Source organism: Elaeis guineensis, chromosome 12, assembly GCF_000442705.2.
Source record: "Elaeis guineensis isolate ETL-2024a chromosome 12, EG11, whole genome shotgun sequence".
Classification (NCBI taxonomy): Eukaryota; Viridiplantae; Streptophyta; class Magnoliopsida; order Arecales; family Arecaceae; genus Elaeis; species Elaeis guineensis.
The window spans coordinates 33,478,493-33,502,304 of NC_026004.2; the positions used below are offsets into that span (position 1 = coordinate 33,478,493).

At 37.9% G+C, this 23,812-nt stretch overlaps 1 protein-coding gene across 2 annotated transcripts in view; it reads right to left on the reverse strand.

Moving 5' to 3' along the window:
* Positions 1 to 17,784, reverse strand: part of LOC105032868 (DNA-directed RNA polymerase III subunit 2) — a 62,900-nt gene extending 45,116 nt beyond the window's left edge. Inside the window, exons 1-10 of one of the 2 annotated variants that reach the window (XM_010907450.3) lie at positions 17,633 to 17,784; positions 17,439 to 17,520; positions 17,214 to 17,335; positions 17,005 to 17,097; positions 12,156 to 12,228; positions 11,991 to 12,081; positions 11,839 to 11,891; positions 10,082 to 10,146; positions 1,264 to 1,369; positions 1,071 to 1,181 (exon numbers count right to left, since the gene is read on the reverse strand). In XM_010907450.3, the coding sequence (XP_010905752.1) occupies positions 1,071 to 1,181; positions 1,264 to 1,369; positions 10,082 to 10,146; positions 11,839 to 11,891; positions 11,991 to 12,081; positions 12,156 to 12,228; positions 17,005 to 17,097; positions 17,214 to 17,335; positions 17,439 to 17,520; positions 17,633 to 17,649 (813 nt within the window). In that variant the 5' untranslated portion in view covers positions 17,650 to 17,784. Of the gene's footprint in view, positions 1 to 1,070; positions 1,182 to 1,263; positions 1,370 to 10,081; positions 10,147 to 11,838; positions 11,892 to 11,990; positions 12,082 to 12,155; positions 12,229 to 17,004; positions 17,098 to 17,213; positions 17,380 to 17,438; positions 17,521 to 17,632 lie in introns of those variants that run through there. The other variant, XM_073247081.1, reaches the window with a different exon arrangement.
* Positions 17,785 to 23,812: the final 6,028 nt, after the last annotated feature.

Here is a 23,812-nt window from a genome sequence, read left to right on the forward strand (position 1 = left end):
TGGTATGCATAAGCACGTGCTTATATCATAAATACACACCTTTTTCTCCATGCATGGTATCATTAAACCTCATTCTTCACCAAAAAATGTCCAAAGATCAAAATCTACAAGGACAGCTACAACAACATTGCGGCCATTGCAACACCATCATGATGCTAGGCCATAACTCAACAGCTAATACATAGCAAAAAGTAGGAGAAGGAAAATAGAATAAAGGAGTAAAAGCAGAAAAATGGGAAGAATGACTAAATAAAGAAGAGGTGGTAGCAAAAGTGAAAGGAAGATGGAAAATTAGAGGAAGAATAAGAAGATGAAGACCACTATAAAAGAAAAGAAGAGAGAGAGAGAGAGCTGGCACTAACACTAGCAACTGCCACTGCTGTGGTCACCCATCACCAATGGTTGACCCACTAGTAGTCATTGACCAGCCAATTCGCTGCTGCGAAGTCTGTAGTAGCCTCTACTGCTCTCCCAAATGTCCTAAATGGGGCTCAAACAAGAAAAGAAAAGGGGAAAAGAAATCCTCAACAAAGTAAGGTTTAGATGGGCTGGGCCTAGGCTGTTTGGCCCAACCACCCAACCATGCACAAAGGCAGTGACATTTAACAATTATGGTAGATCTGATTATGATAAACCAATGCTAATCTTTTCTAATGGGTGAAACAACCAATATCCATCAGTTTTTGCACCACTAATTTATATTTAATAGTCATGGGTATTGTTCACCAGCATTTTTTATGAAGATCACCGCTACCATATAAAGGGGCACATCAAACAGCATATTCCCCTTAAACAATGACAATTCTATTCCACCACTGATATGGTTATTTAAAATGCAAAGACAATAATAAATTTATAAGCAAAAAGAAGATTTTTGTTTAGAAAAAGATAATTAATTTGTCAATCAGCAAATTTACCAGCATATTAGTATAAAATGACTATTATCACGTGCAAATCTTCAACAATTTTAAGAATTTCATGATAATTAAAGTACAAAGCATTCACATTAAAAAAATTGTAAGACAAATCATCTAAATGGTAAGCATGTTTATTGGAATGCAACAGGCTACCTGAAGCGATGGAAGGAGTAGAGTTCCATATCTTGGATCCCTTCCCACCATTTGCACAATCTCTTGATCACTTTCCATTCCCATGGCCCTCATGATTACCATGATAGGAATCTGCAGAGCAGAAAAAGAACAGGTGAGGTGATTTCTCCACATGCCACACTTCCTAGAATACAAAGCACTCTGATGCAAATACCGGCTTAATAAACTGATTGAGTTGTAGATATATCTTGTCCTTCTCCATAAAGAAAACTGTCTTGCTTTTAGTCTCATGTGTGCTGCTTGTAACAGATGCCGTCACCCTGCTCAAAGTGAGAAAGTTGTCATTGGACAAGAATGTTCAGGCCAATCAAGGCTGTCTGTGGTGCATAATTGCAAACATAGGGATGTGAAGCATCCCTAGATAGAGTAACAACACAAATTTGGGAACATACAATAATCAAAGTAAAATACATTGGAGAAGATAGCGGACGTGGTTGTACAGAGTGAAAAAAATTATGATGGAAGAGAACAATGATCAATAAGGAGTGCAAACAAATAAGCAAAGAAAATAATGACAATAGAAACAGAGATAATTTTCATGATTTAGCCAAAAAGCAGAGTATATATCAGTGATACCTGGACATGGGACATGCATGTCAAGCATCCAAATTCCAAAGTGTCCCAAAGTATCCAACACAGAAAGCTCAAAAAAATGGGACACAAGGACATGGCTACCATTTTTGTGTATATATTTATTTGGGCTTGAGAATATTATGTTCTAGATAAATTATTTATTTGGACCATAATTTCATGTAGATCCATTATCCATGTTTTGGACCGAACTTCACTTGAGCCACCATGTAATTTAATGCAGCCCTCGTCCTTTGACCAAGCAAATTAGGTGTCTAGTACACAGTGATCTGTATAAAATTATAAATGCTTCTCAAAGATTAGTCATTACATAATTTTTCTATGCATCCACTGTATCTTAAACTATTCCTCTACCACATCAGAACTCTTCCCTTTCCCTTTTTGACATTCCTGAGAAGGAAAGAAACCCTTTCATATCTAAGCCAAAGCATGGGCAGGGAGAGAAAGCTTCCAAAAAAGTTCAGATCTAATCCCAAAGTGAAACTTCCTAAATCCAAATATGATCCCCTCCTCCACTAGTCCTGTTCCTGGTGCTATCAGTGATGGCAGGCCTCGCCCTCTACCTCTAGCACAAGAATGGTGCCAACAACCTCCTCCAGGTGCACAAGCAGTTCCCTCATTCACGCCCTCGGCACCTTTCGCCAGAGAATAGGTGTCCACTTTCTCACTGTTGTTCTTGGCTTCTCTCTCTCATCTACACCTCACCCTATCTTTCCCTCTTGCTATCATCTCTGCCCTCCACACACCACCCCACCCTCCCCCCCCCCCACCCAAAAAAAAGAAGAAAAAAAAAAGGGCCATGTCACCAACATCGCTCGTGTGGTGTAACATGTGTCATGTTGTGTGTGGGGACATGTCAAAAATCCCTATTTTTCATCATGTTCATGTAATATCGATATAGTGCAAGTCCTCCCATGTCAAACATGTCATGTCATATCCACATGGGGACACAGTAAAAATCCCTATTTTTGTCATGTGCGGGTAACGCTAATATATAAAAACCAAGTCCAAAAGTACATCAAAGGATATGATTTTGAGTGAATATGAAATGTTACCTGATTTTCAATCTATATAGATAAGCGGGATTCCACTCAAAGGCATAGAAAAAATTTAAAGATTTCAGGATTATAGAACATAATACATAGTAGCTCCTGCACTTCAACTAACTTCTATGAAAGTCTACAAAGTTCTCTAGAAATGATCATAATAGAGAGAATTCGTACTTCTTCACCTTTTCAAACCTTCTGAGGCCTGAATCATGGTTTTTCTTAAGATCAAGAAGCATAGTTGGGACCAAAGACCATTTTGGCTTACATGTTTGGGTGGGAAGAAATGGCTTGTTTAGTTACCACCAGAATCAAGTAAAAAGGGGGCAAACTGTCACACATCTACACCTTGGAAACAAATGCAAGAAGCCAGAATTACAAAAGAACATATTAAAGAAACCAAATAAGACAAAGCAAAAAAACCATTTTTTAAGAAATATAAACTAATTAGTAGTACACAAAAGAAGACCCTTCACAAGTTCACAAAGTAATAGGACTATACAATGTACTTTTAGACACACTAAAAATTCTTTTGAGCCAGACAAGACAGCAAAGTACTTATAGAAAATCATTGAAAGTTGGAATATTAGGTGCTTATAAATCAAGGAGAAAGAGGTGATGGCATAGGTTGAGTTGATGGCTGGTATTTAAAAAGGAAAAGCCAGTAATTAGTTTATAGGGCACCTCATGTATGGTCAAGGTCAAGCCTAGGGTGATGAGTAGTAATCGTGGGTATGTTATTTATGCATGATTTGGGTTATTAAGGGCTTCTTCAAATGATTGGGCTCAAAATCCTATGAGATTCATGGGTTGGGCCAGTACAACCAACAAAATCAGGTTAGGCTAGGCCTATATTCATAATTATTAAGAATACCTTTAGAATGGGCCAGCCTGAACCACATAAAGAGATAAAAAGGACCTCAGTATTTTACTGGTTGTACTTGTACTGGCCCAACCAATGAATCCCACAGGATTTTAGGCCCAATTATCCAAACAAGCCCTAAAGTGTTGATGGCTACAACTAACCTTTTTCTCTCTCATATGCCATCTTGGTTGCAAGGCTTCTTTTTCTCTATATATATATACATTCTTATGGGAACAATTTCTGATTGCCATTTTAAAACAAAGGTGCAAAAGAATCTGCAAGTGCATTGCCCAAAAAAAGTTTGAAACATCAACCTATAACATACCATCCGACCTAGGTTTTAAATATCAACTAGCATGTAACCCATGCTATATATAGGATGCAATTTTTTCTTCTTTTTCTGACTGTTCTGGAAATTTAATATAAAATAGATAAAAGAAATCTAATAAAATACAACAAAGATAAGAGCCATATTATTTTCTAGCATAAATTTTTTATATTAATATTATGATACACTATCACTATACAAATTTCTAATAGTATATGTCTATCTATCTATATAGTAAAATAATATATTATAAAAATCATGGTTCGCCAAATTGCCCCGAATCGGGCGGTTCGAGACGTGCCAAACCGCAGCGGCAGCTAATCGGTGCAGTTTGGACGTTTGATTCAGAACGCTGGTGAAAATGGAGCAAAAGAGAAGGAAAGAGAGTAAGAGAGAGAGAGAGAAGAAAAGGGAAGGAGAGGAAAAAGCTGACAGTGGCCAATGGTGACCTGTTGAGGCTGCCGAAGGACCATCAAAACTTCCAAAGCTCCCCAATCCCCCACAAGATGCGAGAAGAGAGAGAGAGAGGAGTGAGGGGAAGGCAATAGGGAGGCCCATCGGATGGCAATCATGGCCGTCGGATGGTCCAAATCCACCCAGTAGCCATTGTGGGTTCGAAACAGGAGTGACACCTATGTTTCATCGCATTTTTTAGCTTGTCGGCTTCACTATTTGTTGTGTTTTTAAAAAAACATGATGAAACAAGGGCATCACCCTTGTTTCAAACCTACAGCGACCGTGAGACAGATTGGGCCATCCAACGACCTCCCCGCCACCTTCATCTCACTCCTCTTCTCTCCTTCCCCCCTCTCTATCTCTCTCTGCTCTCATTTCCTCTCATAGAGGACCGCAAAGTCCAGCAGGCCTCGGCGGCCCTCCCCTCTAAGGGCCTCCATAACCTTCCGGTGGCCACCTCCGGCGTCTCCACCAATCTTCCTTTCCTTCCCTCCTCTCCCTCCCTCCCCCCTCTCTCTTTCTCTTTCTTTTCCTCCCCAGTTCATCCCTTATTTTCATGTCGATTTTGACTAGATACGGTCCAATATAACGTGTACCAACTCGTACCATCGACTGATCGGCCAGCATGAAGTCCGGTTCTGAGTCGATGAACCTTGATAAAAAATTAAAAATAATAAGATTATGATCCAATCTGTATATAATAAGAAATAGAAAAGTGTTGCATATAGGGGATATTTAAATGCAATATAGGTGGGTCATTGATAGTTGTGTTTTTAATTATAAGTAAGATCATGATCATAAAAATACAATAAAAATTAATAAATATCAATATAATACAAGATTTACCATCTTGGTATCAAATCCTATACTCGTAAAATCCTATTATAGTGTCAGTATGCGGTATGGTACAGTACGATAGTGTCGGTACAGGACAATACGATATACTAGTATGGTATGGTATGCCTCGTATCAAACGATATGGGGCAGCATAGCAAATCATAATGTAATCTAACGATCCAATGTACTAATGAAAGATATTTTTATTAATATCAGCATAGATTAAGTAAACATGGTTATTAATAATGTCACTAATTTCTGTATTAATTGAGTAATATTAAAAGTCTTTTATGTAATGTGGTTTAATAAGCTAATAAGCTTCATATTAATGGCATTACATTATTATGAACCGTATTAAACAAAAGCCCTAATTATTTACTAAAACAAAGAGCTTTATTAATAACATTATTAATATGGGCATCCACATGGCAAATGGAGAGCTTTGCACAAACAGAACCTCCATTTTGGTATAAATATATTTATGACATACCAAACCCTATATTGTTTTTCCATCAAAATAATATGGTACCAATAAGGTAGTGGTACCGATGTTTCTTAATAAAATTGACAACATTAAAAGGAATGAAAAACCATGGGATAGCAACCAGCATGGTTGGTATTGGTGCCATCAGTATGCACCAGTATGTATAGGTATGAATGGGCTTGGCTTACCAGGAACTATACCAATCCTAGTTTCATGTCGAAACGGTATGGTACCAAGTTCAAGGATTCAATTCTCAGTGGGACGTCCCATGGGACAGTAGGATATGATACCATCTTATGTGTCGAGACAGACTGTCCCACTAGCATCCCAATTGGGATGATTTGGGACATCCTCTATCCCAGGTGTCAGGATGGAGCAGAATGGCAGTGCATCCCATTTCATGAAAAAACTCGGACAATCCCGTCCCGCAGGATTTAAAACCTTAACCAAGTTACCTACAGTACTACCCCATTCCAATGGCTTTTAAATCCATGGTCTCAAGACTCTCAAGTCTCAACCATATAGTTTGCAGCTCTATGCAATATCAACCTATATCAACATATATGTATCATCTAGCTCTGCAAACCATGAATAGATAAGGAGGCATATGGCATCCCACATTATACCAATATATGTGAGGATCCGTGCAAACGTGTATTTAGTTTCATATCGATTATTCGCTGGAAAAATCTTGGATACTTATACAGAGCCAGAGAACCCAAATAATACATTCCAACTAGCCTTTTGGATAAGGTCCTGGATTGTTGCAAATGATATCAGAGCAAATCCGACCCATAACTCATGTGGACTAGGGGATATAGCAGCATGGGTTCATTGGGCCAACCACAAATCAATCGTAATGTTTATGAATAGATACATGGGTTTGGATCCTTAACCTGAAGAAGATGCTAGGGCTTAAATAGGGAGAGTATGTGAGGGCCTGCGCGGGCATGCATTTAATCCCACATCGATTATTCGCTGAAAAGATCTTAGATACTTATATAGAATCAGAGAATCTAAATAATATCTTCTAACTAGTCTTTTTGGATGAGGTCCTTGATTGTTGCAAAAATGATATCAGAGCCAATCCAACCCATAGCCTATATAGACTAGGGGATACTATAGTATGGATTCATTAGATAGAACACGAGCCACTCATGGTGTTTATAAATAGATGCATGAATTTGGACCCTTAGCCTGATGAAAATGCCAGACTTAAATAGGGGAGTATGTAAGGATCCGTGTGGCGTATATTTAGTCCCACATCGATTATTCACTGGAAAGAACTTGAGTTCTTCTACATGACCAAAAAATCCAAATAACACCTTCCGACTAACCTTTTTAGATGAGATCCCAGATTGTTACAAATAGAATCAAGAGCCCATAACTCATGTGGACTTAGGGATACTGTAGCACAGATTCATTGGACTGATCACGGATCGATAGTGGTGTTTATGAATAGATACATGGATTTAGACCCTCAATCGGACGAAAATGCCAGGGCTTAAACAAAAGGAGTATGTGAGGATCCGTGCTGGCATGTACTTTGTCCTACATCAATTATTCGCTGGAAAGATCTTGAATACTTCTACAGAGCCAGAGAATCCAAATAATATCTTCCGACTAGTCTTTTTAGATGAGATCCTAGGTTGCTACAAATAAGTGAGGACCTGTGCGGGCATGTATTTAGCCCCACCTCAATTATTTATTAGAAAGATCTTGGATACTCATATAGAATCAGAGAATTCAAATAATATTTTCCGACTAGTCTTTTTGGATGAGATCCTAAATTGTTGCAAATGGTATCATACCAGACCCGATCCATAACTCATGTGGACTAGGGGATACTGCAGTACGGATTCATTAGGCTAACCACAGACCGATCGTGATGTTTATGAATAAATACATGGATTTAGACCCTCAACCTGACGAAAATGCCAGGGCTTAAATGGAAGGAGTATATGAGGATCCATGCGGACGTGTACTTACTCCTACATTAATTATTCGCTGGAAAAATCTTAAATATTCATATAGAGCCAATGATCAAAATAATACCTTCCAACTAGTCTTTTTAAATGAGATCCTGGATTGTTGCAAAAATGATATCAAAGCCAACCCAGCCCATAGCCTATGTGGACTAGGAGATACTGCAACATGGGCTTATTAGGCTGACCATGAGCAAATCGTGGTGTTTATAAATAGATGCATGGATTTAGACCTTTAGCCTGATGAAGACATCAGGACTTAAATGGGAGAGTATGTGAAGACCCGTGAGAGCGTAAATTTAGTCCCATATCGATTATTCACTTAAAAAATCTTGGATACTTATATAGGACTAAGAAATCCAAATAATACCTTCTGGCTAATCTTTTTGGGTGAGGTCCTAGGTCATTACAATACATGAATGATATTGAAGCATACTCCAAGATTTTAAACCTTGATCCAATACTCGAAAATCTTTTTGGGTGAGGTCCTAGGTCATTACAATACATGAATGATATTGAAGCATACTCCAAGATTTTAAACCTTGATCCAATACTCGGAGAAAGATAGTCTACACTCCATTCAAATGGATCCGAAAGCAAATCTGGTTACCTTTGGAGCTATCCGATCACGCACGAATCCCAAATTAACAAGGGCCCCAGCTAACAGGTTAATGAGAACCATTAAGGAGGAAAAAAAAGAAGCATTAATATGATGGTACTATCATTTCAAAAAATATATACATATATAATCACTCGTTCCCACAGACTAGCTACTTTATTAATTTTTGAAAATAAACACAAATTGGCCATGGATAAACATAAACATGCACTTCCCTATAGAAATAAATAGAAACACCTAAAAAATAAATACTAACCCCTCTGAGATAAACACCTAGTGTGTGCCAATTAATAGAAATACCACAAAAATAAACAAAAGCTCAACCCCTCACCCTTGATTGGGTTAGGCTCACTCATGATAAACAGCAAGGATGGAGGACAAATGCAAAGTTCCATGCAATAAATACAAATTAGTGCAAAATAGCCACAAATCTCATGGGAGTAAACACAAATGAGCCACGTATAAGCAAAAACCTGCAATGGTGCTCACTACCTTCCTACTTTCCCCTCAAAAATGAATAGAAATACCTGAAGAATAAATACTAACCCCTCCTCAATAAACATAAACCCTCTAGGATAAACACCTAATCTATAACAATAAATGGAAACATCATAGAAATATCAAAGGCATGAGTCCTAACCAACGTTCGTTGTCTTGATACCGGACACTATACTAATACTATCCCATTACAGTGTCGGTATGCAATTCGGTATGGTATGCCAATATGGATACGGTATGCCAGTATGGGTACGGTATGCCAGTACGGGTATGGTATGTCCTGTACCGGGCGGTTTGGAACAATATGGCAAATATTGGTCCCAACAATTAATGAAGTTTTTTTTTTTAAACGTGGCATTGCTATATTGGAGAGAAAGGGTGAAAATGTACAAGCAGTGTACCAAAGGATGGGTGTGGATGTGGGCAATGCATCTCATCCCATTAATGCATTTTTCCTTAACGACTCCCCTTAACCTATTAACTGGGACCATTCTTACTTCAAGATTGGCACAGAATCACTCCGAAGGCAATCAGATTTGCTTCCAAATCCATTTGAATGGAGCGCTCTCTCTCTCCCTCCCTCTCTCTCTCTCTCTCTCTCTCTCGATATATATATATATATACATACATATAATTTACAATCCACACCAAATTTTAGACTTTTTTGACAAAAGATAGTGATTCCAAAAACAAAGATAGGCCACTTAAATTGAAAATCCATGCCATTAACTTTGAACCATTAAAAATGGATGGAAATCAAAATTCATCTACATTGAGGTTCTAATCATGCATAGCGAGTACAAAAAAGAACGATGTTAACTGGAGTAGTACACCAAAATACAAGATATAGCATGCAAGTTGAAGCTCCACTTCACTGATCATGATCTACATATCTTAACATAGGGTAGATAGAAATTTAGTAGACTTTGATGAATTGAACATAGCAAAGCATTCGTATGCAATTAAAACCATTCTCTTTTCACCCATTTGATGCTTTGATTAAAGAGCATTAAAACACATGATCTTTTATTTTTAGGCATTCTTTACGGTGTAGATCATATTCAATAGTCTAGAATCTAGATCTGCTGTTTGGATGGCCCATTCAGTATTGACTTTGAATCATTAAATATCTTACCAAAGATTTAATGTATTTAATATGTAGAATGACTCCCTCAAAAGTATTTATATTAATTGTTTATCACAAAAAAGGCCCACAAAAATTTATTTAGTTAGAAAAGGAAATCTTAACCAAAAAGCACGCACCGTCCCTTGCTATCTGTATCAATAATTATGCGATTCTTGGAAAGTTGTTCTTGTATCAAGATCACCTGAAATTCCATGTTGTCATGTTAGTCATCCGATGATTCAAGCATATAAAGACTTGAGTCAATGTAAGGCCAAATCAAACATATCAACAACAATGTAGACCTCTCAATCCAACCCAAAATAACACCAAAGACACTATTTCTTTCACATGGAAAACCATCATAAAAGAAGTATAAAATTTAAATTAAAATCAGAATACATCACATATGAAAATTTATATTGATGCACCATGAAAATACAAGCACACTAATGAAAACAAAAAAAAAAAGAAAAGAAAAATTATGTGTGTTCAGATTTACAACTAAATCATGTTATTTTCTAAGTTGAATAATGGCAATTATGATATTATAGAAATATATATTTGCTAGATGTCATTATTTTGTAGAAAGTTTTTTTTTCAACAGTATTTTCCAAGTTTTTATTTATTTCCATCATTTGCATCCTTGTGTTCTTCCTACTTAATTTTTTTCTTCATCATTAAAAAAGTTAATTATTTATATGAGCTTCTGAAGTAGTAAAAGACCTCCAAATTATCATGAATTTGCATGTAAAAGACTTCAAAGATATGAGAAGACAAGGCTAGCCTAGCAAACAACATTCACTCTACCTTTTATATAAGAAATATAGTTAAATTATATATAAGTTTCCCTATGTTCAAGACAAAAATACTTGATAGCATTAGCCCCTACCCACAAAAAGAATATCGATGTTTAAAAAGAAAAGGTAAAAAAAACAAATTTTAAAGTCTAATACTTGCAAATTCTGCAGCTCCTGAAGAAATTACACATGAAAGAAATAGTGGCCCATAATAAGGAGGTTACCAATATGATAGCTAGCTTCATCATCAAAGACCATAGAAGGACAACTTAAAACCATAATTAGTTAATACAGTATATCAAAAATCAGTATGCAATAACAAATATGTAACACTTGTCAGAACAAGTAGGACAAGATCTTCCTTTTAATAGAAAAAAATAATTTATTTTCCATGTTTACTGAATCTACTCATCATTCTCCTAGGCATGTCCAAAAATTCCTAGGACTTGAGAAATATTAAATCCAGTTTCCAAGCTAAAAAGGAAGGCTAGTTTATTAATGACTCAAGATTCACTATTCTTTTTCTTTAACATGTGATAAATTTCAAAGCATCAGCATTCACAAACAACCTACTGTGCTTAAAGCAAATGCAAGAACCAAATAGTAAGAATATTTCTGTATGACAAATCAGCGTATTGAGTTTCAGCTGAAACCGATCAATTTGCTAAAACTGATAGGTTTCAGCTGGAGGCCATATGATTGTACCCCTTTTATTTTGGCTGTCAGGTGGCCATGACCTATTTTGGTGGAACCTAGTGTAAATGAATTGTGATGAGGGTTGAGATGAACACCATACATTTTTTTAAGTGGTCCCTACACAAGTGAAGGGCATGTGAACACCTGCTTTGATAGAGAAAAAAGAAAAGAAAAAATTGCACAGAACCAAAAGTATTACAAGTTGATGAGCATGGTTGAAACTTGAAATTGTTCATACTTCGTAGTGATGAAATTGGTACCCTTAGTTATGAGGATAAACACAAGAAACTTAATCACATTATGTGAATACAATTTCATTAGAGCATCTTAATATCAAAAGTTTACAAACCAGCAAAGCACAAACTGTACAATGAGTTAAAAGCATGGCAGCCATTGAATACCTTCTCAGTTCCTTTAACAATAAAATAACCGCCAGGATCAAGAGGACACTCACCTAGGATCAAGAACAATTTTATGAGTATAGCCTTGTGAGACAGGAAAAGGGTTTAATTTATAAAGAAAAACATGTGGTAAACCAAAATAGGTGACAAACCAAGCTTTGCAAGTTCAGCTTCATCCTTTCCACTAAGAACACAACGGCAACTTCGGAGCATAATCGGCAATCTTCCAATTACAAGACCTCTCTAAGAATTCAACATATAAGCAATGTCCAAAAGAAAGTATATAAAGCAAGTAAATGTTATAGGATGAGAAATACCTTAATCTCGGGTTTCTTATTTGCTTGATTTCCTTTAGTGTATTCAATATCAACCTTTATCGGAGCAGCATAACTGCAAGACATAACATTGCATAATTAACAGCATAAAAAACACTAGCAAAAAGATGGCATAACAAACTAAATAGTTGCAATACGATGTGGTAAACAAATAACCACAAGTAAGCCAACATCAAAGCAGGTTATAGTTCTCTGAAACACAAAATTTATATACTGATGTCAAAATTCAATTCCCCAGAGCATGCCATCACAACCAGAAAATCAGAACTTATCTGAGACCTTTAATAGAATCAAGCATGAAAAGTTTGAAAGGTCCACTTAGCTGGAATATATATGTTGCATAAAGTGCTAAACTATAATAGCCTCCAAACAAAACTAAAGTTAAGAATATCATATAAGAGATGCTTTTGGTTAGACATCCAAAGCACAATCACATAAAAGAGTATTAGCCTAATAATCCATGGAGAAACTCTTTATCAGGGTCTATACGGTCATTGAGTCCTTCAAACAAACTTTGCTGCAATTTGCATGTTTCCTTAAAAATGTTTATTCATGGACATAAGACAATCTTTGTATTGCCCTTAGATTAACATTCTTTAACACAACAAAATGTTGTGGAATGGGTATTTGGAGACATTAAGTCCCTTCTCGAGGTGGAAGTAGACTTGTTTATGGACCAGGTTGGCTACGCTCGTGCCAGAGTTTGCCCAAAGGTCAACATAATTTACTTAGCCCCAAGGACGGCCCAGCCTACCATCTGCGCCCAAGCCTAATCCTTACTCAAGCTTCGGACTTCAAGTTGGGCCTCAAGCATCCTAACCATTTTTTTCCAATTTTTTAAAATGCTAAATATGAATAACTAAATACTATTAACAACTTACGACATGTCTCTTATCCCATTAAGTTTACATATCAACAACAATGGTCAATTAAGTCTACAAATACATCAAACATAATCAAACAACACGACAAAAATTTCGCATTAGGTGAGGCTTGTTTGTGCTTTAATCACCAAGATGGAGATCAACTCATCTATTAAACAGCCTATTCCAATCTATCCTGGATGCTGGGCCTAAATCCTTGGCCCAAGCCTGCCCAAAAGGCTTGAGCAGGCCAAGTGAACTGCCTAACCCATGAATAAGTCTAGATCGAAGCAGTGGCAATGGAATAGGGGAGTTCAAATTGTGAAATCTAACTTTCTCGAGGCTATAATCAATGTGAGAGCAATTGATTGTCACGTAGGTTAAAGTAGATCACCATTGATCCAAGGCTTAAGGGTTGGAATGGATCTCGAGTCTTGTCCTGGACTTCAAAATTCCTCACACATCGTTCTCCAAGTTATTAATAAAAAAAATAATCAATTGTTTAATTTCCAATGAAAGTCGCCAAACACAAGAAAATTCTTACTTGAAAGACTCAAGCCACAATTATCTTGGACTTCAAAATTCCTCACATACCTTTCTCCAAGCTCAGTAGTCAAGGGAGTGACTTGAGCCCTGAAATTCTCTCTCCTTGCCAAAGGACACCTAATTTCAATGGGTCAAAATTTGTATTTATAAGTGCACCCTTTTAATTCCACAAACTAGCATATTGATGATCTATGATGACTTTCTGCTACTAAAAAAATAACAACAATCAATATTCGAAAAATCTTGGTGGCATTAGATCAAGGTTTGCTATGCCGGTACTGGTGGCCGTTCCGACCAGCCGACGGCATGGTACGGTATGGCTCCGTACCATATCGGACCGGCGCAAACCGACGAAGGCAAAGGAAGCGAACCGAAAAGAGAAAAAGAGAGAGAGAGAAATAGAGAGAGGAGGAAAGAAAGAAAAGGAGGGAGGGGAACTCATCGAAGACGCCGTCAGACAGCCTCCGACTGGCCACCGGACGGCGCACCCCACGCATGCGGTGCCGCAATGCCCCTGTTTCACGGCTATTTTTTTTAAAAAAGCCCAAAACCGATTGCTGACTTCACTGTTTTGGCCTTTTTTTTAAAAAAAGTTTCAAAGTGAAGCCGACAAATCAATTGTCGGCTTCACTATTCATCTTCGTTTTTAAAAAGGACGATAATCAAACACCGATGCTCCCCCTCTGAGCTCTTTCACTCTCTCTTTCGCTCTTGCAAAAGCCCTATCGGGCGATAATCAAACAGCGGAAGCCCTCCGATGGCCGCAGCGGGCCACCGCCAACCTCCAACGGCTAGGACTTTCCCTCTCTCTCCTCCTCTCTCTCTTCCTCACTTTCCCTCTCTTTCCCTCTCCCTCCTCCGATATACCAATTTCGCTAGCCGAACCATCCCGATTCCCCGTCGGTCCGGCTCGGTACGGGATGTACCAACCGATTCGGACAGGTACAGAATTCCTTGCATTAGACTAAAGAAAATAGAATCATTGCTCCCCACCATGTTAGGCCACAACTTATGATATATTCAATCCAATTCAATCATTTATGAAGTTGCATTCACATTGTTCGAGTGTCACCCAACCTACCAAAATGATTTGGCTTGCAAATATGTCCCCAATTAAATATTTAAATAGCTGCAAGGTGTTGGCATTAAAAGCCTCTACATGAAAAGGGGAGAGGAGGCAAAGAAGGGGGAGGGGGAGGAGTAGAATCCTTATTAAATTGGAAACTCAACCACAAACATTTAAACAAAGTTATTAAGTCTACACAAACCACCAAGGAACTGTCCAACCAAAATCCCCAAAAACGAAAAGAAAATAAAAATAAAAAAGATTTCACACCAATATGTCCGATCCCCTTATAGTTGTTCACTTACCAAAGAAGCCAACTTTTTCTCAAATATTACCATCACTAGATCCAAACTTGAGTTGTTGTTTGAATTTTGACAATAAGAAATGTACTCCAAAGTACCACATTGATAACTTTTTGTACTTACATCCCAATGACATGAGCTTAAAGCACATTTATGTCCACTAGTTAACCAAACATCCAAGATTGAATGCTCTTCTCAATGATTTTTAGTTCAATAAATATTCCCAATATAAATCCATCTTAGGATAGGAGAATTGGTTCAAATATGAATGTTCCATCTTGATTCGAGTGTACAGCTGATATTCTTCTCCACGGACTTAAAAATCACTAAAATGGTACAATACCATCAATTCTGTACTATTCCAACACAAAATTGGCACTGATGTAGGTGTTGGCATACCAAAATTGTACCTACCAATTCGTGTCAGCTGTAGCAGTCCATATTGGTGCAAACCTTTATGACCATACCGGTCAGTATCAATGGCTTTTTGTTGTTGTTGATGCTGTCAATTCCAGTACATACCATCAATACTACAGGATTCAATATCGATTTTTACAACCTTGCTCTTTGCACTTGATATCTAAGATGCATGTATCCAACCATTATAATCCTCACCCCTTTAACATCATAGGATTTCACCAACAAAAAGATACAAGAAAGACAATATTGGGTTCCCTTGCCTTAAAACTATGTACCTTAAAATAGTATAAGAAAGCATCATTGACCATCACATATAATTAATTAATATAACACGAATTGCTGATTCACATGGGCCATGGGAGAAGAACCTTGAACCACACTTGCTCCCCATTAATATATATATCCAACTAGATCTATTGCATTTTTTGTGTTCTAGCCTACATAAGACAAAAATTTTTTTTATTTCCTGAATTTAGAGTAACTTGAAACCATGATGAAGTCAAAAGTAAAGCTGTTTATCATGCCTTTCTGAGGTCACTCAACTACAAATGTCGTCCTGATAGATTTTGTGGTTTGAATTGCCCTACACTAGCAGTACCCCTATCAACTGGAACCAGATTAATGAAGATAGAGAGAAAATCATTTGCAAACTCCCAATACTTTATGCTTATATCTAACCCGGATTCATTGGATTAGATCATCAACAGCCTTAAGTCAGAATATTATTTTCTTTTGACTCTACACCATTAATTCCACCATGATTATTGATCAATAATCCATAGTGGAATAATTCCTTCATCGAGATAGGAGACATAATTCACATGGATATAGTAAGTCTCACATGAGCTGCTTTAATGGTAGTCTTTACATTTTCCCTCTCACTCGTAGTATGGGGAAGAAGTGGACTCTAAGGGCGCCTCACATCAAGAGGCCCCAAAAATTTTGTATGGTAAAAAGTGAGTATATCTTTTGGCTCCAGTGCTTGGCAATTTCCCAACCTTACAGAATTTATTCCACCTCTCATGTAGGAACACAATGGGTCTGTAAAAACATGATGGGACCCTAGTATCCACCCAAGAGATGCAATAGCTTTATAGGTTACCCAATCTTGAGTCGATTCCCAACATCCACCAAGAAAAGCTATTAAATATCTCATTACCACCTTAATAGCACTACCATACTTGACGTTTGCTCATTTAAATCCTAGCAGCAAATCTATTCCAGTTGCCCAATTTTCTGTACTATTGTACTTCTTTTTTCCTCCAACACTAGCCACTTACTTGTTTTATCCAATAATATGCTTTTAAAACTTTTTACATTTAGACTTAGTTATTTTCATCTGATGCTAACTTGTGGAAGACAGGCCAACTATTTCAAATCATCCTTCTACCCGGTCAATAATGTGTGGAAATACGTTCATCTAACTCATACCATTTCCATTTGTAATGACCCGAGACGTAAAATTATTTGGTTTGTGTATGCCTAGAAGTATGTTCTCCAACAAAGGCCCTGACTCTCTTCACAGTTTCTCAGCAGGAGTCTTGAGTAGAGTTCATCATCAAATTCAAACCATCCATAATATCCTATGGGACTCGACAAAGAAGCTGCAATACAAAGAAAGAAAGGCAACATACGTTCGGTCAGACAGACGGCATAGGTGAGGCGTGAGCTTCTCAACAGAAAAATCCATATCGACTGAAGGCTCTTCGACATAGATGTTGGTGTACCTTAACCAATCAAATCCAAAAAAGATCAAAAATAAAAGAACAGCAAGATTGAACTTCTCCACCATTGGAGAAAAATATCAAGCAGAAAAGAAGTATAGGGAACGATGTGGGGTTGCCTGAGATAGAGGTCGGGGTCGTAGCGGCAGACAAGGCGATCATTGGCCTTCATGATCTTTTTGATGTCATGATTGATGAAATAATTAAAAGAATCAATGTGCTGCTTCACCAGCCCCCTCACCTGCATCCAATTCCAAAACAAGAACCCATCAAACAATCCCCTCACAATCTACCACCAAAGCTGATGGAGGGAAAATGGGGAGAGAATTGGGGAAGCGCCGCGCCTTTAGGAAGGCGGGGAGCAGCTGGAACTTGTCCACAGCCGACTTCACCGGCGCCGTTAGGATTTTGAGGCTGGCCGAAGGGCTGCCAAAAGAGAAACAGAAGGAGACATTAGATCAAACATACAGAGGACAGGGAAGAATTCATTGCTCTCCTCGTTCCCAAAAAAAAAAAATGAAGGGAAATAGAAGGATACTCGTCTTCGACTCCCATCTCTGTGATCGCTTCCACCTCCTCGTCTCTCTCGCGTTCTCGCTCGTCCTCGCTGGCTCTCGCCCGCCCGCTCGCTCGCTCGCTCTCGCCCTCGCGGCAATACCCTAGCTCAAAAAATAAACTAGCTCCGTCTATTTAAACCAGCCCGGAATATATTTGGTCGTGGCCCGGCCTTTTGGCCCGCGGCCTGATGCAAGGGAATGCCCAGATAGGCCAAGAATGTTAGGGGTGTTTGATACGTAATCGAATTCGAAATGAAAATGAGAATTGAAATGAGTTAGAATCGGAATCAAAATAGTTAAATTTTTTAAAATATTTAATTTATGATTAAAATTAAAATTAAAATAAAAATTTAAATTCATAGAAGAGAGTAGAAATTAAGTTCTATATAGATTGAGCTGTTCCCATTCTACCATGGAATCAGAATCGGAATGGAACTCCTTCCAATCAAACGGTTGGAATGGGAGTCATCCATTCCGATTCTAGATCTCCACTCCCTCCAACCAAACATCCTCTTAAAGTACGAAGAAAAATCGAGATGGAAGTCCTAGGAGTCCTCTTCGTATCGATGGAAGCTAATGCCGAGGAGGACTTAGGTACTCTTTTGAACTCCAACACCATTGGCCATTGAACTAATGTCGGTGAAGCCATCTCCTTCTCTTCTTTTTTGTGAAAGCCCATTATTACTCCTGATCTTTGCTCCTGAGATCAGACAGTTGAGATAAAAATAATCGAGATACTGCAGGCATTGGAGCTTCGCCCAAAAACCTACAAAAAGTTCTCACCGAGATGTTCTGTGGTGAAGACCTTCCGACACTCAACTCGAGAAATAAAAAACAATGAAAAGGAGATTGTAGAAGTGGAGAACTTACTTTGAGGGTCTCTGTGCTCTTTTATTTATAAGAGAGGAGTTGGAGTCATACATGAGTCTCGATTGCCTTCTAAATTTCGTGTGTAGATTGATTGGAAGAGATTATTTCCTTTTTGTAGGAGACTCGATCGTGAAAGAATCTTTTTTTATCTGGACTTTTTCAATTTAGCAGAAAGATGGATTTTATCATTAGAGGTTGGAAGATCGTTGCTCAGCCTTGGATGACCTTGAATAGCTCGTCTGGACCTGAGGTGAAGTCCTCGGTACGAGCTGAAGACCGAGGACGGCTACTACTTCCAATTCAATATGGTGTATTCAGCAACCTTTAGGTCTACTGTAGATACGTGGTCTGACCAGATCCATCTTCCATAGTTCAAGCAGTGCCGAGGATGCATCTGGCCGAGGCTGAGGTAGAGATCCACAATAGATACCCCCCACTTTCAAGTCCGAGCTTGAATAAAGTCAATTGAAGAGAGTATCAGTTCGAGGTTGAGGCTAATTTCGTCGAGCTATTTTCAGTTGACACGTGTCAAGAATCGACTTTGTATGGTGAACTATCATTACATCTAGGCCGTAGGATCACTAGATCCACGAGAGCTCTATTCTGACCGTCATGGGTTGCCATTTAGTGCACATCAACAGAGGAAGGAGATTCGTCAGTAGATCGGAGCCGTCTGAATTTCTATAAATAGATGCTATCACAGTTTTACTTTTTACTATTTCTGCTATTCAGAGAGGGGAAAGCTCTAATACTTTCTGATGATTCTGATCAGTCAAAGCCGTGATATGGTCAACCCTCATCTTCATCCCCTTTTCTGCTCAGTTGCATCTCCCCATAGGTCAGTCTCTTGTCCTTTGAATATGAGTGTGTTGAATTTGTCCCCTTTCGTCTAGACCTCGGGTGATGACCCAGGAGATATGGATCTTAGGTTCGATGTAGCTTCTTCTTTGGATAGACCCGAAGTAAGTAAGGTGCCTGACTTTGGCCCATTCCATGTGAACTCTATCCTCACCCCAGAATATTTAAAGGTCTTTAGGCTGAAGTACCAAATCTGGGCCGAATTCAGGCTGGAGGTTGCTGTTCCCGTGGAGCGTATAGCTCTTCCACGTCAAGGTTGGGTCAACCTTTTTAAAGAATCTTTGAAGGTCGGCTTCAAATTACCTTTTCACTATTTGGTTATAGAATTACTTACTACATATCGAGTAAGCCCTTGCAGTATAGCACCGAACTCATGGCACTAGATTTTAGCTTTCTTAGTCCACTGTCTTCTCCTCGGGGTCAAACCAACCTCCCGCCTCTTCAGGGCTTGCTTCATGCCAAAAGAGCACCCTAAGGAGGCCAGATGGTGGTACACTTCTCCTTGGAAGGGACGACGTCTCTTTCGAGGTGCTCCTTTATCAGTGCATAACTAGAAGGAGCGATTTTTCTTTGTCTTGACCGAGCAACCCTGGGGCTTCTACACATTATGGGGTCAACCTTAGAGGTCGGTAGTTAGAGCTCTTATCCTTTCATATGTCAAGGAGGAATCACCGGCGTAGATCTTCAGTCTCACTCCCCCTCCGCTCTCCAAGCTCTTGACCAAGGAGAACTTATTCAAGATTGGGTTGAGCCCGATTGATCCTATGAGTAAGTGGGTTAGTTTTTTAGTTCGATGTTTACTTCTTTTGAATAACTTCATCTTCTACGCAGCTATGAGGGCCGAGGACATCAAGGTTCTTCATCGGGCTGTCGAGAGAAAGAAGGCAAGTGCAGTACCAGCTCTGAAGCATAGCCAAACTAAAGCCATTCTTGCCCAGCCCACGATCAATGGTGCCTTGGGGCCTAGCCGCACTCCTTCGAGGAAGGAGCCTTTGGCGCTATGAGATGCTCAGCCTTTTAGGTCTGTCGCCCCAAGGGATTCAATTCCCCCACCTTTTATCTCTTCATCGTAATGGAGTTCGGACACCCTTCGGATTTCGATGTGCATGTCACCTCGCCCAATTGACCTACCGGCTGAGGTTTCTTCTTCAATGGAAGTTCCATCGAAATCCAAGGCCCAAGATAATAGGAGGGGCATTGGAGATTATCGGGTTGCCTAGGACTTACTTCAGTCGTCGATCACACCCGCCGACGTCGAAGCCCTAGATGTGGAAGGGGGCACCTTCCGAGTTCAAGACTTGTTTGATTCTCTCCTTCGGATAAGCATTACCTTTCCAACGGCTTTATAAGCTCATCTTCATTACGATCTCAGCATATCATTTTCATCATCATTTGCAGTCCCTTTTTTTTTTAGCTCATTCACCAAGTGGATCGCTTTGTCGAGGTGATCCGAGAGCCCGATGTATTTCAAAGTGTTGACAAGTCCACAAAAATTAGCTACGATAAATATCGATCCATGCTCAAGTATCGAGATTCGATCTTGAACTTCTTAGTAGATTTGATCTTGTTCATAGATATGATCTATGATTTTTGATATCAGAATATACATATATTTTTATGTCATACGATTCATGATAAGTAGTTTTAGATCAAATCTAATGCATGCTAGGTTAATTTGATTAATCTAAATATCATCTGTTGCATTAAATTTTGAAAAAATTTTAAAATTGCATGCATAAAATTGTCTGTGATTATTTTTAGTGGTATCAGAGTCATAGTTTCTTTTGACATGAATATATATGCATATAAATCTGATATCTGATTGTTTAGATTAGATCTAAATGGATTTTATGATTTGATCTCTGATCTAAAATTAATCTGTTATATATGTGATATGTTAGATTTATGTCTTAGTAGCTATGGCCGTCTGGTTATAAGAGAAAGCATGGATTAAAATTTCTCTCCTACCCAATCGATGAGTTCTCTTATGGTGTGTAGGGATGTCGCTTGTGATGTCTCATGAAGAAGAACCACGAAAAGATGGCACATTTGATCTGAAACTATAAAATTATTTTAGTCATTGTAAATAAAATTTGAAATAATAAATAAGTTTAGATTAGATCTAAAATAGATTTATGATTAATTTTATTGCTGTTTATGCAAAAAAAATATCAGATTTGAAATATGAAAATATTTTGCTGGCATGTCTGTCGAGTCGACTTGATTTTGATTTGAGTTGACTCGAGACCCTGGTGAGTCAACTCATTTTGCAGATGAGCTGACTCAGTTGTGTAGACTAAAAAAATAATTTTTGTTCATCATCAGTGAGTCGACTATGTCTCAAAGTCGAGTCGACTAAGTCCAAGATGAGTCGACTCAATTTAATGGATAGAAAATTTTTATAAAATACTTTATAAAATAGTATTATATTTAAAATTATTTCAATATCTAAATCAAACCCATGTTCATAATGCACTTAATTAAGAATTAAGATTTGAAATTAAGTGATCTAAAATTGAGAATTTTAAAATCTAAAATCATTGCATAATACATGGGGTTTTGGGAATGGTTAATTTGAATTTGGTCTATTTGACTTGGTTAGATCTAGGGTTAAAATCAAATAGATTGTGGACTAAATTAAGAAATTGATTAAATCTAATCAAGAGTTAAATTAGATTAGATTAAATTTCTCTTGATCAAACTTAATAGTTGTGGTTGGTCAAGTCTATATCTTTGATTAGATCAAATAGATTTGATTGTTAGCTCAGTGATCGAATCCGAGTCCTAAGGTTGACCAAATCAAAACTGATAAACCAATTAATGTCTAAAGTAAGTGATTGACAGAGATTTTTAATTAGCACTATTCTCTTCCCTGGCCAATTATGTTGGGTCTAAGGAAAGAAACGAGGACCCTCCCATCGATCTCCACTTATCTGGCCAATGTGGTCAATTTAATTTTGATTAGGTCATTTAGTGATTTGAGTTCAGCTATGCTATCTAGGTTAGTCGGTCATGTAGATGGGCTGACTAACTAAGGTGTAACTTTAATGTGTTTGTCTTTTTAAATGACTTGAAAAAATTAGTGGGAGGATCTTACATAATAAATTAAAATTCATATATAACAAACCCTCTAAATTATTAGGTTTTTAAAATGAGATAATTATAGGGATAACTAGATCATAGCCTTCTATTAAAGTAGATGATAATCGATCTAATAGTCTGGATAAGCATTGAAGGTGCCACGCATCTGGTATTTATCTGGATATTAAAATTATCATTCATGATATGATGGCCTTGATGTGACTATCTAATGGATGGTCAGGTTGGTCGAGCCACACTCGGTCCTAATCATTCGTTAGTTAGTTATATTAGATAAGTTCATGTTAATGTTAGACCTAATTAGGATTTTCAGTAAAAGCACCATATATCTGCTTAAGAGATGCCTTGGGGAAAATCTTACGAGAAATTATTTGAAGAAATAATTGATTAAGAACCTACCTATAGATGCATATGGGTTGGTCGAGCATTCTTCAGACCCATACGCAGTCTGTGTGAATTCTAGTACCTGCTAAAAAATTAAAGTAATTCTTTAAATTAGAGGTAGAGGCTATCAATTCGTATAAAATAGTGAAAGAACATTTAGACTAAAGTCTAAGTCTTTAGATTTATATAATTCATATACTAAAATTAGTTTTTTATTTTTTTTTCTTTTCAGTAATGGCTAGTACATTATCGCTTTGCTCACTGTTGGATGTGACAAGTTTATGAAACCCAACTTCGATAGTTGGTATTGAAAGTTGAAGATTGTTCTCAAGTATAAAAGGATCCTTTATGTCCTTATGGAGCTTGCACCTGAAGAACCTACTACAAACGTGCATGATTTGGTTAAAGACACTTATCAGAAGTGGCTCAATGACCGAACGACCGTGTGTTGCATTATGAGGGCTACTATGAATGATAAATTTAGTCACAAGTTCAAGGACGTGCAATCAGAAAAAATACTTCAAAAATTGAATGAGTCTTTCGACACCTCTGAGGATGTTGAGAGATATAAAACTTCCTATGCTGTCTTCAATATTCGGATGCGAGAAGAGGCATCGATTATCGTTCATATATTGTACATGATCAAGCAAATCGAACGTCTAAGCAAACTTGACTTTCTCTTGCATGAACAGTTAGACAGGGATACCATTCTCAACTCGCTTTCCAAATCTTTTCTATCCTTCTTGAGTCATTATAGAATAATCGAGCCTGTAGTGAACTATCATGATTTGCTAGGATTGCTGCAGACCTTTGAGAAGGATAATCAACTCCACAAAGAGTTGGTGAATGTGGTGGGTAGATCCTCAGCGTGGCATCATTTCTCTAAGAGAGGTAAAAAGAAGAAGGTACAAAAAATCATGCTGGGGCTTCTAAGCCCAATCAGACCAAAA